The 17661-nt window shown below is 39.0% G+C and overlaps 1 protein-coding gene across 6 annotated transcripts in view; it reads left to right on the forward strand.

Annotated features, from left to right (window-relative positions):
* The window catches only part of mei1 (meiotic double-stranded break formation protein 1), a 105689-nt gene that overhangs the window by 82367 nt on the left and 5661 nt on the right, over positions 1 to 17661 (forward strand). For all 6 annotated transcript variants that reach the window (XM_088091219.1, XM_088091215.1, XM_088091220.1 and 3 more), the window contains 6 exons: positions 398 to 609; positions 929 to 1013; positions 3270 to 3454; positions 10777 to 10858; positions 11155 to 11261; positions 13258 to 13389. In XM_088091219.1, coding sequence (XP_087947345.1) covers positions 398 to 609; positions 929 to 1013; positions 3270 to 3454; positions 10777 to 10858; positions 11155 to 11261; positions 13258 to 13389 — 803 coding nt within the window. The remainder of the gene's footprint in view (positions 1 to 397; positions 610 to 928; positions 1014 to 3269; positions 3455 to 10776; positions 10859 to 11154; positions 11262 to 13257; positions 13390 to 17661) is intronic.

Below are 17661 nucleotides of genomic sequence, written 5' to 3' on the forward strand. Positions count from 1 at the left end.
AGACACATTTTTTTTCAGGTCAAATCAGAAGAATATGTGAACCGTGCTTTTGGTCAAGGCTGTTGGCAGACTTCATTAGAACAAGAGCATGATAAGAAAGTGAGTGGGTGATTGTGTGTGTGTGTTTTAGCACTCGCATGCAGAGTGTGTGTGTGTGTGTGTGTGTTTTAAGTTTAACAAGTGTATCAATTAGTAATGTTCCAAAGTCTTCACAAGTGTGTTTGTGTGTGTGTGTGTGTGCATAATTGTGGGTGGTTGCCTGCAGCACGTCACCCTGCAGTCATCCAGACCAACTGCTATTCTCTCTCACACACACACACACACACACACACACACACACACACACTGACATGAAAGCCCATCAAAGTGTGATGACATAGTGCCTTCTCCTCCCCAGCTGTCTCCATGCTGCTCTCCAACAGTGGACTGATGGACCAGCTGCAGACGGTCCTCTCCTCCTCCTCCTCCTCCTCCTCCTCCTCCTCCTCCTCCTCCTCCTCCTCTGCTCCATCCCTCTCTCCATCAGCCTGTCCTCCCTCAGCCCTGCTGTGCTGCAGCCATCTACTCCTGTCCTCCCTCATTACCTTGCAGCATGTTCACTCTGCTCAGGTACACAGTTCGGCTTTGCTCTTATCACAAGTTCCCTATAAGGACTTAACACAGTAAAGGCACAGTCAAGGGCAAGACACTGAACATACGGTAAAGCAGAGCATAGATTCAGAAAGCAGAATATAAAACACAAATTCATTCGATGCATATCACATAAGGCCGTGTTATAAAACAATGCACTTTCTTCTCTGCTCTGTGCTGGCACCGCGGAGATAATACATTCTCACTAGCAATGAGACATTTGGTCGTAATCTTGTTATCCGTCTGATACTTCCCTCTCTCCCTTGTTATTTCGCTCTCTTTTTCTTCTTTATTTAAGGTCCAAAAGAGCGTCAGTTGGAGCCTGGACGCAGCTGTGCGGCGACTCCTTGTTCAGAAAAGAAACACAGACAATCTCTTGCTGGGTAACAAAGTCAGATTTTTCAATTGATGATTATTTTTGCCCTGGCAGACAGAATATAGCAGTTCATCAGCAGGGCAAGCACAATGCTTAGATAACTGTGTGTGTAACCTGACGAATGTTGCCTACTTGCACTGCTCATGTTTTCTCTTTTCGCCCCGTTTTGTTTTTGTCCTCCCAATTTTGTGCATTCTCTTAATCTCCTCTCAGCTTCATATTTTTTGTGCTACTCCATTTTACACTGTCCAGTGCAATCACAGTCACAGTCAAGGAGCCAAAACTGATATTGCAAATTAAGATAACGCCTCTGGGTAAAAGCTGACAACCTATTCAGCATTAATATCCAATCCCTTTTACATAGAGCCTTGTTGTCATCTCAGAAAATTATTTTTCGGTCATTTTTATCAATTTATATAGTCCAATTTAGAATTGAGTTTCTGATATTACTTTTGCTATTTGAATAAAAGCTGAAATCATATTTTTTTGGTAAGAAGGGACCCATATGGTGGCTGTTGTTTTGATTTTCTTTTCTGGTGACTATTAGAAGCACATTGTGTTTGAATAATGAATTCATTCTATATGGTCAAATAGTGCAATTAAATGTAATATGCATGTGCTTATGCAGCCCGTGCAGCCTGGTGCAAAAAACTCATTTGACAATGCAGACATGTACGATGAAGAAATAGACCTTGATCACGATAATCGGCCCAATGCATGATGTGAATCTCACAGAGCCATTGTGTTAAATATGCACAGAAATTGTATTAACATTTTATTATGCCTCCATGCCGACGATAGGCGTGGCCGGAGACATTATGGTTTTGGGGTTTCTATCCCATTCTTGTGAGCGCAATGTTGCAAATTTGGCACCCAGACTCCATTCCCGTTCTAATGACCACGACATCTCCAGATCATCTTCAGGAAATTTCCTCAAATTTGGCATAAACTTTCACTTGAACTCAACAATGAACTGATTAGATTGTGATGGTCGTTGGTCAAAGGTCAAGGTTGCTGTGACCTTGTCTGTCAAATTTTTTTGAATGCAGTATCTCAAGTTCGCCTTGACTGATTCTCTTCAAATTTGGCAAAAACCTTCTCTCAGACTTCACTGTGACTTGTCATTCGTTGTGTTTTACTTTTTTTCGTGTGTTTTTGTTTTTGTTTTACTTGTTTTGTTTTTTCTTTTCCTTTTATTTATTTATTTTTTACAAATTTCTTGCTAATTTCTGGGTCATCTGCTCAATGTCTTCTTCCCATGTTTCCGACAGGAATCAAGCCAACCAGTTTGTTCAGGTTTCAGATGGTTAATAAATGTCAGTAGAGTTTGGTTCAGATTTAGAGACCTCAGAACAGACTAACGAGGTCCCCCTCTGTTTGGTTTCCACGTACTCCTACACAGGTAAAGTGGCTGTTTGTCAGCGTTTTATCCTGAGTGGAGTTAACCAAACCCCGAGCCTGAATTTCACACACTTTCATTATATTAAGTGGCCCACATCCCGCTGCAGCACTCGGAGACAGATCATCCCTGCTGCTCCTGTGTCTGTGTCTGTCAGCTGGATAAGTGGCCTGTCAGGGTTGCTGTGATGTATCGGCTCCCTCCCTCTACCCGCCTATCTCTCTTTCTTTCTCTCTCTCTCTCCTCACTCCTCCGCTCACTCAGCCTCCAACCATCCCTCCCTCTCTGTCTATCTCTGCGCTGCGTCTCTCCTCCCTCTCTTGTGCTGCCACTAATTGAGTCCTCCCTCCCTTGGAGAGCTCTAATCTCAGTGTACATGGCATAAATGCAATTCAGATGGCTGCCGGCTCTCAGTCTGGATCCCTCTGTGTTTTAGCAATCATTTTGGCCTTGCCTCTCTCTTTATCTTCATCACTTTGGTCCCTCAGTCTCGCTGACCCTCGTTCAACCCTGTCTCTCGCCGTCTCACAAACTCTCTGTCTTTCTGTCACATATCAATTCAAAAGAAGCCCTGAGTATCTTTCAACTGTAACGCTGCCTCTCCTCTGTGCTTGTATTCCCTCCGCTACCTGCTTTTAACATCTATTTCAAACTTTCACTTCTCACTCTGTGCGCTTACCCACTCCTTTCTGTTCCACCGTGCACCTGTTTCTCTCGTGGCCCTGCACTCCACATTTGTTTGCTTTCTTCTTTCTCTCGCTCTCCTGTGTGTTTGGGCGTTCTATCTTTTCATAATTCCCTTTGGTTTTGCAGTCATTTACCAGCCCTCCTGTCTCCCTTCTCTCTTTCACTTTCTCTTCCCAGTCAGCTATTTGAGGTTGCTGCAGGCTCTACTTGATGCTGACCTGGCATCAGCAGTGGTGTGTCTGAGCACCGGTCCTGGTCTGGTCGGGCCCAGACCCCTCGAGGTGGAAGATGGCGCTTTGTATCCGCTTGGTTCCAGAGGAGCCCAGTGTCTCTTGACTGCTCTCAGTGGACTTCTTCTGCAGGTAATAATTGAAGGGGATCAATCTGTGTGTCTTTGTGTGTGTGTCTGTGTCTGTGTGTCTGTATGTGCTTAACGGTGCACACAAACAAAAAAACATGTAGGTGTGGACAGGAAACTTAGAAGGCAAATTAGAGATGTTCCGGGTTGTGCTCAACCATTAAATGGGACATAATTATTATAATTATAATAATTTTATAAGTTTCTCCTATTCATATACTGGTATGATGCTGGATGTGCATATTACACACAGTCAAAATTATAAAAATTTACGCTAAACGTGGGTAAAAATGCTCCCAAAAGAATCAAAGACCAGGTTTCAGCCTGATCTGAAATGCTTGAAAGTTTGCAAAAGTGCTCATATCTTTTATCTAAAGTTGCAGTGTGTAGGATTTAGGGGCATCTACTGGGAGAAATGGTACATAATACTCCTGTTTTAATTTGTTTATTTTACCTGAACTTCCGGTTCATCCGTTCAACTTTGCAACGAGTTATGCAATGCAATAACATCACTTTCAGCGCCTGCTGCATCATAAGGGAGCCAGTTCCTACTGGCAACAAGCACCTATGAAAGCAAAAACAAAAAAATGTTCCTTTTGCAATTTTGCAAAATATGGCTTTTTTAGAATCCCCTCTAATACCACCTCATGCAAGCATAAAAACTTTTTTGCAATAAATGGGAGAGTTTTTAAATTGATGTGTTTCCATTAGGCATGTTTTATATTCACTATTTCATTTTGCACAATGTGAGGGTTAATGGAGGGTTCCTGCCCCCCTACTCACCGAGCCCCCCGCTTGGATCACACCCATCTTTAAACTCGGACATTGCTGTGATCTCAACAACACACCAATAAAGTTTTCTAACTACATCTTTCACGGTTTGGACACTATCACCTTTAGAAGCCACTGACAGGTAGACATATAAACACCTGGAAACATTCTTATATAGCTTCTGCCATAAAAAAAATCACTGTTAACAAAGTTATTCTTATTATACTATTATCATTATTATTATTATTATTATCATAAGTGTGTTAGCATCATTAATGTTGCAGGTGATGAAGGTTTAATCCATAATGATACAGTATAATTTATAAGTTGATATTTTGTATTAATTAGCTGAGTCTGTAACAAGGAGCTAACGCTGTCAAATAAATGTCATGAAGAATATTGGCTTCCAAAATGTAGTGGAGCAGAAGTAATAGCACGTACGTCAAAGGAGTACTTAAGAACTGCACTTAAGTAAATGTGCTGAGTTGTATTCTACTACTGTTTTTTTATTTATTGATGAGCTGTGCATGTCTTTAAGTGGACCTCAGCTCTGTTTGAAACAGGATGAAAAGAGGAGCTGCATCAGTGGACAGCGTGAGAAACATTGTCTAAGCTAAAAATATAAATATTTACCTGAAAATAACCATAACATAACTATTTAAGCTAACAGTTATACAGTCGAATAAATATTGGTACAGACAGCTCAGCTGTTGTTGCCGTTGAATCGTCTATGGATTTTACATCAAGAGAAGAATTTGAGTCAGCTCCAGGGACTGCCATTGCAACATTTCATTTCTCACATTTCTTTTTTTGTGTAAAAGGCAGAAATAACAGAAAACACCTACAGTAAAAATCTGTGCTGTAAGGAAAGGTGGTGGAGTGCTACCAAAAGTATTGTTTCTCAGCAAGTGACGGCTATAAAGTTAGCTGTTCCAGTGTTATAGGAAGGTTTGCACTTCACAACAGTTGCTTGAATTCCATTAAATCTCTGTCAAGCAGTAACGTAACCATTTTATACTAAAGCAATTTATTTAAGTGTGGCTCGGTGCACAGAGGTGTATAATGAAAAAACTAAAAGAAAATGCACACATATTATAGTGAGGTACTTGCACTCTGGTAGACAATAGAGAAAGGAGACTCCAATGCAGTTTTTTAACTTCCTAATTCTATAAATCAACACATATCGACTTATTCTGGATCCTAACAAATGCACTATGAATAACAATGTGTGCAGAGATGTCGATTTAAAGCAGGCGTCTTCAAAGTTTTTTAGGCCCCAAAGCTCAAAAAGAGACAGAGCAGGAACCCCTGACAACATATATTGTGTAAAACTGCAGCTCTCACCTGCAGCAGCAGTTGAAGCATTAGCTTCACCGTCTGCACTCTCGTCAGGGGTTTCTGAGGTTATGTCAGAGTCTCTTGCTCGAAAAGTTAAAAAACAATACACTGTGGTTCACAAGAATGTCTGCACACTTGGAATAATAAAGCAGGCAATATGCCAATATGTTTCATTAGTACATAAATGTTAGCTAACTAGTTTGCCTTGCCGTTGTGGCCATAGATATAAGCTTGCTGTGATGCATCCGGGGGGACGCCATATTGGTAGAAATGAAATTGGTAGATTTAGAACTTCTTTTTTTAAATATATGGAAAAATGTCCAGGAAAAAAAAACAGGAAAAAAAGTATTTATAACTAGCATATTTACATATTTAAAATTATGTTATATAATTATAGGATTTTAAAGTACTTTTCAAAGTGTAGTTTACCTTGTTAGTTTCTTTTTTCTTTCCTTCTTTATTTATTTATTTATTTTAATTTTAATTTTCAGTTTGTTTTCTTGTACTTTTTACTTTTGTCTTGCTAATTTTGGGGTAATTTTTTTCTTTCTTTGCTCATTGCCTTCTGCCCTTTTTTTGTTAAAAAAAAAAATCAAGCCAAGCTGCTTGGGTCTCAAAGGGTTAAAGGATTAAAAACAAAAATATTCCATCATGAGATATCAGTGCGCACATCTATCCTCACCACAAAGATACGTAACCATGTGTTCACACAGTTTTGTTCTTAAATGCTGAAATGATGATGCCTCGCCTCTCCTGCTTTACTTTCACTCCACCTTTTATTCTGTAGCCGAAAAGTAATCTCTTAGATCTTTACAGCATGACACCGAACCTGCTCCCCACCAACAAGGTTGTGAAGAAAACGAGATTTCGATTGATTTAACAGTTAGCATAATGGAACAGCACACAGATCCAGAGCAATCTCAGCTGTCTCCTTAATGTTATTACATGTAGCTGCTGTATTGACCTGAAAAAAAGCAGACTGGTGTCCAAGCAGCATTCATTTAACAATAAAAAGGTGAAGTTCTACTTCTCCTGGGTGGCTGCCAGTTCAGAGCAAGAACCAAAATTCAAAATATGATCCAGTGCACAAAATAAGGCAGTAAACAGACTCTTTATCAAAGATATAATAAAGAACTTTATCTATAAACGTCTGCTGTGCACCCAACTGCTACATATGTTCATACTTACACAGGCCTTTGATTTTATAGTTGTTTTAACCTGGTAATTCTTTATGATCACAACAAACAGAGGCAGTGCTCTATATAAATATGAAGCACTAAAATGCTCCATCACACAGTCAAGTATATCGACTACCGCCTTCACTGCCATCACTTAATGGCCAAGTCTGAGCTGCAGTCACACAACAAAAGAGGCATTTTTTTCTGTATGACTGAAGATATTGTGAATCAATGCATCACAAGGCTTGCAGGACTTATGATTAGCGTCAATACGAGTAGTGGTAATGTATTTTTATTGTCCATTAAAACGGCAGTAATATGCATTTTGAACACAGCTCACTTCTAAGACTCCTTGTTCATTAAATAGACATGAATCAGATTAATTTAAAGACCCTGACATACGGTAGAACATAATGAGAGCATTGTGATACAAGACACGCTGAACAACAGAGCTTTAGAGACCCTAAAGAATGCCAGATGGTTTGTACTGAAACTTGAAAATGTTGAAACAGTGCAGGCAAATATCAGACTTTCCCTGACATTTTGTAAAAGAGACACACATTTTTTCTTTTTTAAACGACCATGACCATGATAATCACCGTGCTCTTTAGTTGACCCGTTGAATTTGTCTTTAAAATAAATAAATAATAAATAAATATTCCTACATGCACTGATGTTTTTTAGTTATATTTGATTCATATTTTATTTTACTGGTGCTGATCATTTTAACTCACTCTGAACAAGCAACTTGAAAGAATTGGGAAGGAATTCTTCAAATTCACAACAATAAATTTAGATTTAAGGGAAAGAGCACCCCAAAGTCAAAAAACATATTTTTCTTCTTACCTGTGGTGCCGTTTATCACACTAAGATTTTTTTGGTGTGATTTGTAGAGTGTTTGAGATATCGGCCATAGAGATTTTTTCCCTTCTCTCCTATATAATGAAATTAGATTGCATCTCATCTTGTGGTGCTCAAAGCGCCAGAAAAATACATTAGAAAAATTTAACAGCAATGTCACTTTGCAGAAATCATAACCTGCTTACTCAAGATGAAACAGACCTTGTTGTGAGCAGTTTTATGTAGGAACTATTTTCTTTCTCCTGAATTACACCCACCAACGGTATCACTGTTCAGAGGGAAGTGTGCATCTATTGCGAGCTCACCTACAGCAAAACTGAGCTTTGTACAACGCATCTCAGCTGAGAATGCCATTAATATTTACATCTCACATTGCAAAGGGCTTCTTGTCCATAAGTAGATGAACGCTTCCTTTCTGAGTGGTAGAGTCACATAAGATAGGGCTGCATTTTACAGATATTTTCTCTATCGACAAATATGCCTTTTATTAAAATGATTAATCATTAAGTCTAGAAAAAGACCCACATAATTTCCCAAAACTCAAGTGTCATCTTCAGTTTGCTTCTTTTGTACAACGCCCAGTCCAAAACCTAAAGACTCACTAACTGTCATAAATAACAAAAAAAACCCAGCAAATTTCAACTTAAAAAAGCTGGAACCAGCAAATGCTTTTAAATAACATAAACAATTCATCAATTATCAAAATAACTGGTGATTAATTGACTTCAGATAGAGTAATCGAGTCCTCGTTGTGGCTCTATTTAGTGAGTTTTTCAAAAGTATAGATTCTTTGCCATCTAATTTCATTATATCTGAGAGAAAGCAAAAATATGCACTTTTGATTTGAGGTGAAGTGGCCCTTTAACGAGGAGTTCTTGAATTAACAGATAATCAGAGATTATCCAGACACACATGGATTATAAAGTAGCTAAATGACTTGTTCTGCCACAGTATCACAATGGCAGGTCATTAAAACTCGACAGCCAATGCAGACACAAATATGTAAAAACCATCAGCACGCTGCAGCCCTTTGCCAGCGGCAAGAGGTCATCAAAATGATGTTTGAACCAGAGAAAAGGTTTTCAAAGTTGTCAAGGGAGGTCGTGTAGAAGCTTGCGATGTATTTGTAATCAAATAACCTGAAAAAAAAACCGCTTCCGGCTAATGAAGTGTAATACCACTGGGCTCATTTTGGTGCTCATTTGCATGCAGAATGCAGCCACGGTGTGAGACCCAGCTCCTCGTGCACAGCGGCCAATACCACACCATCTGGTTCTAATAATGATATAGTAAATTAGAAATGCTACAGATACCAGCTTTAAAGTTAATTAGCAGTGCTTCAATCATGGCAAGCAAACAAAAACATTAAAATACACATTTGAAAACACTATAATTATATATATTCAACAATACAGATGATGTGGATGAAATACAGAAACTGTGGGATAATTGGGTATCGTGCGTGTTGTATTTCGGGTTTTTTTATCCAGTGTCTGTACTGCAGCATGCCAGCCTCTGGTTCCACACCACTGGCATTTCTTCTCTGTGTAAAAGAGTGCAGTGCTGAACTGAGCTTTGGCTCTATGGTTCAGTGCTCTGTAGTCTGCTGTTCAGCTGCTGATATGAGTAACAGTTCCCTACTCCCTTCCTCGTGCCTCTGTTTCACTCTCTTTTCCTCTCCATGCTCTGGTTTGGTGGCAGCAGGAGACACTGCAGCTTCTTGCTTTTTCTGTCTTCTCACTTTCTGTCCCTTACTGCACTCATTTTAACCCCTGCAGCACCCAATAAGGTAATAACTCCCTGAAAATGTAATAAAATATATATCTAACCTAATTGAAAATGTAATAAAACCCAATAATGCAATAGCTATAGCAGTCTATTGTAACATTTTGGAAATACAAATTCTAGGCTTTATGAAGAATTAAATCTTCGTTTTAACTCCTGTAGCACCCAATAATGAAATAGTTCCCTGGAAATTTAATTATTTGCTCTTAACCTGATCGAAAATGTAATAAAATCCAAAAATGTAACAAGGTGACCAATAATTTAGTTAAATGATATGACTTAACATAAGAGCTTTATTGATCTTTATTAGTAATGTAATATTCTAGTTGTTGTTTGTTTTTTTTTTCAAAACTAATGTTCTAACTACTTTAGCAGATAAAGTAATAATACAAAAAGAAACTAAGCTTTACTTTTTTTTAGGAAATAAAAAAGTGTGCGAGATCTGGCGACCTGTCGTTACACCGATACAGCTTAAATATGTGTTTTCATTTAGGGTCAGAAATGTGACGTAGCATTAGTGTACAGTACAGTTCTTGTACAGTTATTACAGTATCAGTCAGGATATTTTATAATACTATTGGTAAAGTTATAATATTATTTGGTTTTATTACATTTTCAATCAAGTTAAGTGCAAATTTTATTACATTTTCATGAAGTTATTACGTTATCGGTTGTTACAACCCCTCCCAATAATGAAAAAATTCCCTGAAAATGTAATAAAATTTTGTATTGTTATTAAAATATCAGAATACTTTAGTGGTAAAAATATTACATTATTAGGTTTTATGACATTTTTGATCAAATTAAGTGCATTTTTATTACATTTTCAGGGAATTATTACATTATCGGGTGTTACGACCATTCCTTTCATCTCTGTCTCATCTGCCATCATCTCATCTCTCTCTTACCCCTACTCACTTCACCTCCCTCGCTTTCTTCATCCCCTCCCACTCATCCTCTTGACTCCTTTCTTCTCCTATCTCCTCCTCTCTGCCTCAGGATTAGGGTGTAACTCTCTGCTGTCGTCTATATATCCGCCTGGCCTACTTCAGTATTTTTGGACACTACATAGTGCTCACTGCCAGCCGCCGCTGTGGGAGAGACATGCATTATTAAAACCCCACTCAGTCGCTCTCTCCGGTGTTCCCTTGTTCTCCCTTTTGTTTCTGGTTGCATTTCTGTCAGTTGGCGAGCATGTGTCTGTGGGTGTGTTGTCCAAGTCTGCTTCCATGGCATCTGTTTATGTCCATTTCTGCCAAGTCAAGAGCACATGGGCGGACATTTCTGTATCTACCATGACTTGCAATGATCTGATATTTTTGAGCTGCGAGATGTTCCTTTTAATGGTATACTTGACTTCTCTCTTATGTCTCACCCCATCGTGTCTCCTCAGAAGCAGGAGTTGTTGCTGAGAGCTTCTGTGAACTGTCTGAGCTCCCTGCTGGGTTTCCTTCAGAGGCACAGCCCCACTACAGGTACCAGACAGAGACAGCTTGGGAATGAGTGAGTGTAAATGATCAGTGCATGTGCACATGTGGAGAGAGAGTGACGATAGAGGGTGTGCATGTGCGCAGGTATTATTCTTTCTTATTATCTCTGTCTTCAATGCTGTAGCATGCATCTTTCCTTTTTTTAACATGCCTGCTGTTTGTCATTCATTTTCACGAATCGCACCAGAAGAAACAGAGTGAATTTATACAGAATTGATCCGTATTAGCCATCCAGACTTGTCATTTTTCTCCAATCTGTGTTTGTTTCCTGTGTCTGTTAGCAAAGTACGTGGTGTGTCAACCTTGGAGTCGATTCCTCCTCTACTACCTGCTCAGCTCAGGAGAGAGCTGCTGTCTGCACCCTGCCATTCTCAGGCTCAACACAATTGTGAGTCTCTCACAGTTGTGCACGCATACACACACGCACACACACACACACACACACACACACACACACACACACACACACACACACACATAAACCAACGTGCAACTCAAATCAAGTATGATTTCTTGGGCATGGTTCTGAGCAGTAATAAATATTTGATATTAAAATCATCAAAAGTTAATGAGGGTAATAAAAACATTAAAGTGGTAGAAGTATTTGAGTCACATGAGTAATAAGAGTGAATATATGCAGGGAAACGCTGGCTGACACGGTACAACACATGGAAATTAAAGAAACATTATTGCCGTATTTTGTGTTGTGAACCGAGCCTCTAAACACTTTTAATTTATTATTCAGTGGAATCAAGAGGAACTGCTGGTCAGCTGCACTGAGCCGCCTGTCACATCCAAAATTTCAGACACCACTCTGGGGATTTTGTCTTAAGGGGAGACACCTCAGATGAAAGCAGTTTCACATGCACTGGCCAGTTTGGAGATTTTGAGTTATTTTGCTTCCATAACATGTCTTCCTTCAGGAAGTTTACAAAAACACATTTAGGTTTTTATTTTAGTTCAGATTTCTGTTCTGGAAATTTATGCAAAAACAAGCGACAACTTCCAAGACTGACAAATGAAGCCAATGCAGACGTGCCAAAAACTGCATCTTAAAATGTCCAATTTTACTCTGGAAATAAACATGTCTACAGCCTGGAACAAAAATGGTTTTGGCTTTGAGAGAAAATCGCAACATTCATGACAACTGGATGAGGGGTGATTTTTTTTTTCAAAACTCACCCATTTAAATTTTATTACGATTAAGTCCCAGTGTTGCTTTAGTGACAGGCTGTCTGCGAAGCTGAGTCAGATCTAGCCATTGCTCCATCCATAGCTCCAACCTCTCCTCCAAATATGGTCACTTCTGGCTCAAAATTGAAAGAAAAAAAAACAAAAATAAAACAAAATGACGAAGGCGAGGTTTCAAAGTGGCAGTCCACAAATCAATGGGTGACATCATGGTAGCTACTGCCTTTATTTATACAGTCCATGTGCGAAATATGTGTATTTATTAGTGATGCATTATTTGCATATATAAACATAACACTTAGAAAGCTTGTAATACCATAAACAAGTTTTAATGTAAATAATTCACTGGTGAAGTTTCATGGTAATATCTGTTAGTTTATTTTTTATATTATTCACCTGAAGTGCCTCCCCCTAAATTTGGAGATTGATGTGTGCCTTTCCCACAGTTTACCTTGTGTTTTTTCTCTTTTTTTTTTAATTTGATGTTATCCAACCCCCTCACTTTAAATCTCTAATGTCCGTTACAGGAATACTTCTTCCCCTTATGACCATTTGTAAACCAATTACTCACCCCGTTGAAAATGTGTTTCTCTGCATGTTTTTCTGGTGAAGAAAGAATCCAAAAACAGAGAAATTCTTAAATGTCTTGAGTAAAAATGAGCAGTGTTTAACAGCAAAAATATCAAAATATCCGTTTACAAACTCTTGCGCAAGTCATGCAGTATAATTCAAGTCTCATTTATCCAGTTTCGTGCTCAGTACTTTCTAAACGCATGCTTTTTTAAAAAATATTTTCCTTTTTTTTTTGACACACTTTTAACATTTCTACAAAGTCCCACACACAGATGAGTAGGTTTGAGTGAAAATGCATTTGGGAAGCACTGAGCATATGACTGGATAAATGAGACATGGATTTTACTGCACCAGTTTTGAGAGAGTTTGTAAACGTATGTTTTGATTATAGGTTTGCTGTTGTTATCTGACTATAATTAATCAAGAACTTTTTCAGTTTTTGCAATATTTATTCATCGTGTAAACATATGAGCAAAACAAAGCTTTTCGTCCCAAATTCAGCACACCACGGGGCGAGTAAATTGATAAACAAATGATCATTTGGGGCTTGAATTATTCCTTTAATGAATGCATCTATGCATGATCGTGTGTGAACATCTCTCTGTTTGTGTCCTCTGCAGCTCCTGCAGCATGGCAGTACAGCGGTGCTCTGGGAGCCTGACCTGCTGCAGGTGATGGAGGCGGTGGAGAGGAGGGGGCTGAAGGAGCTCACAGAGGAGGCAGCACAGGCCCTCGGGCTGCTCCTCACACAGGTATGACTGTTCCTGGTGTGCTCACACATGCACCCTGACACACACACACACACACACACACAGATGAAATAATGTAGGACACAGTTTGAGAATATTTTGTGGATTCTCACAGCAAAAGGATTTTAATACGCTGTTAACCATGAATATCTACATTCCCTGAATAAATGAATTAGAAAAGAGATCAAGTTCATAGAAAGTTCAGTATCAGTCGGGTTCACGCAGTGTTTGTATTACTTTGAAATTTTTATTTATTTGCTGTGGAGAACGGCACAGGCAGAAAAACAGAGACAGCAGGGGAAATGTGGACGGAAAGACCAGTTTGTTTATGCAAATAAAGTAGCAATGTTTTGCACAGAAGCACTGCAGCAGCAAAATGCCAATTTACAACCGTAGCCTCAAAGTGGGAGCCTCAGTGTGAGACTTTATCATTCTTCACAGAGTGGTGAGAGGTAAACGTTCAAATGAGCGCTCTTGTTTAACAATCTAATTGCAAAAAATGGTGCCAAGTGTCAGGTCAGAGGTCGCCAATTAGGTTTGAGAGGTAGTGTAGCTCAGTTGTGGCTCCTGGAGATCTGGCCTGCTCTATGGCTATTATTTAGGACCTGGCACCTGCATTGGACACATCTCACATGAGCAGCCTTGCTGTTTGGCCTCACCACACCACTTTTCCACAGAGCTGGAAACCAAAACTCAGTTATAAATTAAGATACAACACAAAATGCCAAGTAGCAAGTATCCAAAAAAATCTGCTCATCAGTTCCTGACACTCTTTCTGGACAACACTGTGCAAGGTGATACATTTTGTTTTTGATCTGTCCAGGTACTATGTGACACAAAATTACAAATTATTACCAAAATAGTAATAAAATTATTAAACACAAACTTAAGCAAATCCCAGAAGCTAATAAAGGTTCAGGAAAAAACTGTGGCAAACAAGCTGTCCTAAATAATCCTTATCATTGCAATAGATTTTTATATTTTGTTTTTGGGTTGTCCGTGTATCCAATTCATCTCATTCTTGTGATCTCAAGAACACATTAAAAATTTCTTTTAATTTGGCACAAACTCAACTCAGACACAAGGAAGAATTGATTAGATTTTGGTGGTCAAAGCTCAAGATCACTGTGACTTTGCATCTGTCTCATTGTCGTGAACGTGACATCTGAATATGGCCTTGAGGGAATTTTCCTAAATGTGGCACAAACGTCCACTAGGACTCAAGAATGAACCAATTAGAATCTGGTGGTCAAAGGTCAAGGTCATGGTGATCTCGTAAAACATGCTTTTGGCCCTAACTTGATGATTTATAGGCTCAAATTTCACACAGTAGAATATAATGTTGAAGTGCTGACATTTTTTACTCAAAAAGTCATAAATCAGGAAGAGAAGGGGAGACATTTGGTTAGAAACTGAATTGGTGATACTTATCTTGGGTGACCACTTTGAGACTGTGCTGATTGTATAAATATTCTGTGCTGCCGGGGGAAAGATGTGTGTGGAGCATCCATGTTGTCACAGACGTGGATGTAAACTCTAAGTGCAGCTTGGCTGGTGCACCGAGGCTCATAACCGTAAAGGACGCCGGCAATTCTAGTTTATGTTGATATGGCCTTAGCTTGTGTCTTAATGTCCGTTCTCTCTTTTCTCCATTCTGTGTCTCTTTCATTTTTAATGTGATTATTCTAAACAAAGCCCTCGTTGTACTCCTGACTTGGCAGTTTGAAGCGAGGAATAGAACCTGTAAAAGCACAAAAACGCACACGCTACCCTGCTGGTCAGCATTAGGTATTCAAGGAACAATTGCATAACTGCAGTGAGAGCTGCCAAGTCAGGATACTATTTGAACTTACTGACAAAATTTTGGACGCCAGTCAAATCCTCCAAGAATAAAGTCTCCATCTCTTTTCCTCCTGGTATTGAAGCTGATGACTGTAAAGCTGAGCGTCAGAACAATATCTGTTCAGCTCTCAGTAGACACTTTTGTTGCTGCTGGCCATTTGTTTGAAGATGATTGCACACAGTCTCCTCCTGCAAATACAGAGTATGTGCATCCAGTCTCTGTAGTTTATTCCGCCCTTTCAATGCTGATATTGGATGTAAACCACCCCTGGATGTTAAAATGTTAGTGTCAGTCTAAATGTTCCTACTGGTTGGTGAGTTATTATTTTAAGGTGTGTACACTGCAGGTTGTTCTGCACTATTCTGTAGTCACTGTTCATATCCATCAAAGATTAACTATGGAAACAACAAATTAATTAAAAATGACACAAAAATTAATGTCCTTGTGCCAAAGGGTCAGGCAAATTATATTTTAAGATTAGAAAGATAACACGATGTTATGTCATCCTCGGTCAAGTAGAGCCTTTGAGGCCTTTATAAATGAATATTGTGCAGTTAAGTTAATTTGAGGGGGCAAAAATGATTTATTACGGGGTTCGTACAAGGTGCTTGAAGTACTTGAATTTGACTCTGTGAAATTTAAATCCTGGATTACCTTGATAATCTTTTTTCTTTTCACTTGAATTAGTACTTTAATTTAGAGGAAAACAGGATGTTTATTGACGTATCAAAAAACGTTTTAAAGGTTTTTGTCCTTTGCCAGTCGAATAAATAACAAGTTAATGAGTTAATTTTAGGTCCTGGTAGCATCTGTTTTCTTCCTTTATGAATTTGCACAGTTCTCTTGCAGCAGATGGTTGTGGAGAAAACAATTTTATCCTTGAAGATAAAAATGAGTGCTTGAAAAAACCCTCGAGTTTGTCTTGCCCATATCTATGCAAACCCTGATTGTGGAGCTTCACCAATGAGTGTGGAAAACGCATCTCCATTTCCCACAAAAATGAGGCAGAAATAACCCAATTTTAGGGTTAATGGAAACCCGCCTACTGTTTATATACAGATATTGATTTAGAAATGTAGGCCTCTGCTGGTGTTCACAACACTAATGTGGCACACATCTCTAATGCACTTGGTATTGTTCATAAAATCACACAGATTATTCCCAGGAGAAATATGGAATTGTATGAGATGGCTTAAAATGCATGATGCACTCCCTGGGAAAATTTAGTTTCAGCATAAGGTGAACATGATGAACTGTGTCCTTGTCGTTACCCTTGTTAGCTTTGCAGCGAGTGCATAAAGCCCATCTGGGTTTTCTTTGAGACACTATAAAACACAGAAGGAGTAGCAGCCACATCAGATTGCTCAGCTTGAGTCTGGCATCATATATGGGACCAGAAATGCATTTAGTATTCTGAAAGTAGCTCAGAATCAGAGGAGTGACAGAATGATGGCACAAACTGCAGCTCCCAGTGCAGTGTTCGCCAGGGAATCATAAACTGTGTGAATGCGGGCGCAAGTGTCTGCTTGTGTAAGTGTGTATGTGTGTGTGACTGTGTTTCTGGAGACATGGAGGCAGTTTAGGGAAGGCAGAGTTCAATGTGACAGACACACTTCTCCTAACAGTCTCAAGACACTACGAGTTTTCTCCCCTGTCATCTCCTCCGCTCCAATCTGTCACACGACACACACTCACACACATTGAACTTTGTTAGTAGGTTCTGTTGATTTGCCTTCGGACTGAAGTGAAATCTCAGCTTGTGAGGAAACTTTTTTCTCAGCATTTGTCAGTGATCCGGTGTCATATCGCTGTCTTGTGTTCTCCCCATGAGTCATGTCACTGCTGTCAACTCAGTGTGTGTGTGTGTGCACATGGTATTAGTATGTATGCACACAGTGTGATATAAGCAAGCATTTGTGTGTGTATCACCGTATTCTCATACAATGGTTTGTATGATATCTAACAAATAAGCGACACAAGAAAGGAGTGGTCACATTGCATACTTAACGTAGTTAGGTCAATTCAGTTTAGGACGAGAAATATGGTGGTGTGTCGTCACTTTATGCACTTGACGTATATTTATGTAGGTTAGGTTTTGAAAAGAAACATGGTTAGACTTTGTCACATTGAGTAAATATTGTGAAGTTATGTACTTAGTGTAAAGTTAAATAGGTTAGAATTAGGCAATAAAGTAGGATAGGTTTAGGAAAATAAACATGGTTGTGTATCATCACATTATGTACTTTTCATTAAGTTATGTACTTAACATAAAGTTACAAAGGTAAGGTTTTGGAAAAGAAACATGGTTTGACGTTGTCACGTTACGTACTTATCCTAAAGTTATGTACTAAACATAAATTTACGTACTTTAGGTTCTGGCAAATAAAGTTACGTAAGTTAGTTTCAGGACTGTACATGGTTGTGCATCTTCA

Source organism: Plectropomus leopardus, chromosome 18, assembly GCF_026936395.1.
Source record: "Plectropomus leopardus strain MGB_pleo_1.0 chromosome 18, ASM2693639v1, whole genome shotgun sequence".
NCBI classification, from domain to species: Eukaryota; Metazoa; Chordata; class Actinopteri; order Perciformes; family Serranidae; genus Plectropomus; species Plectropomus leopardus.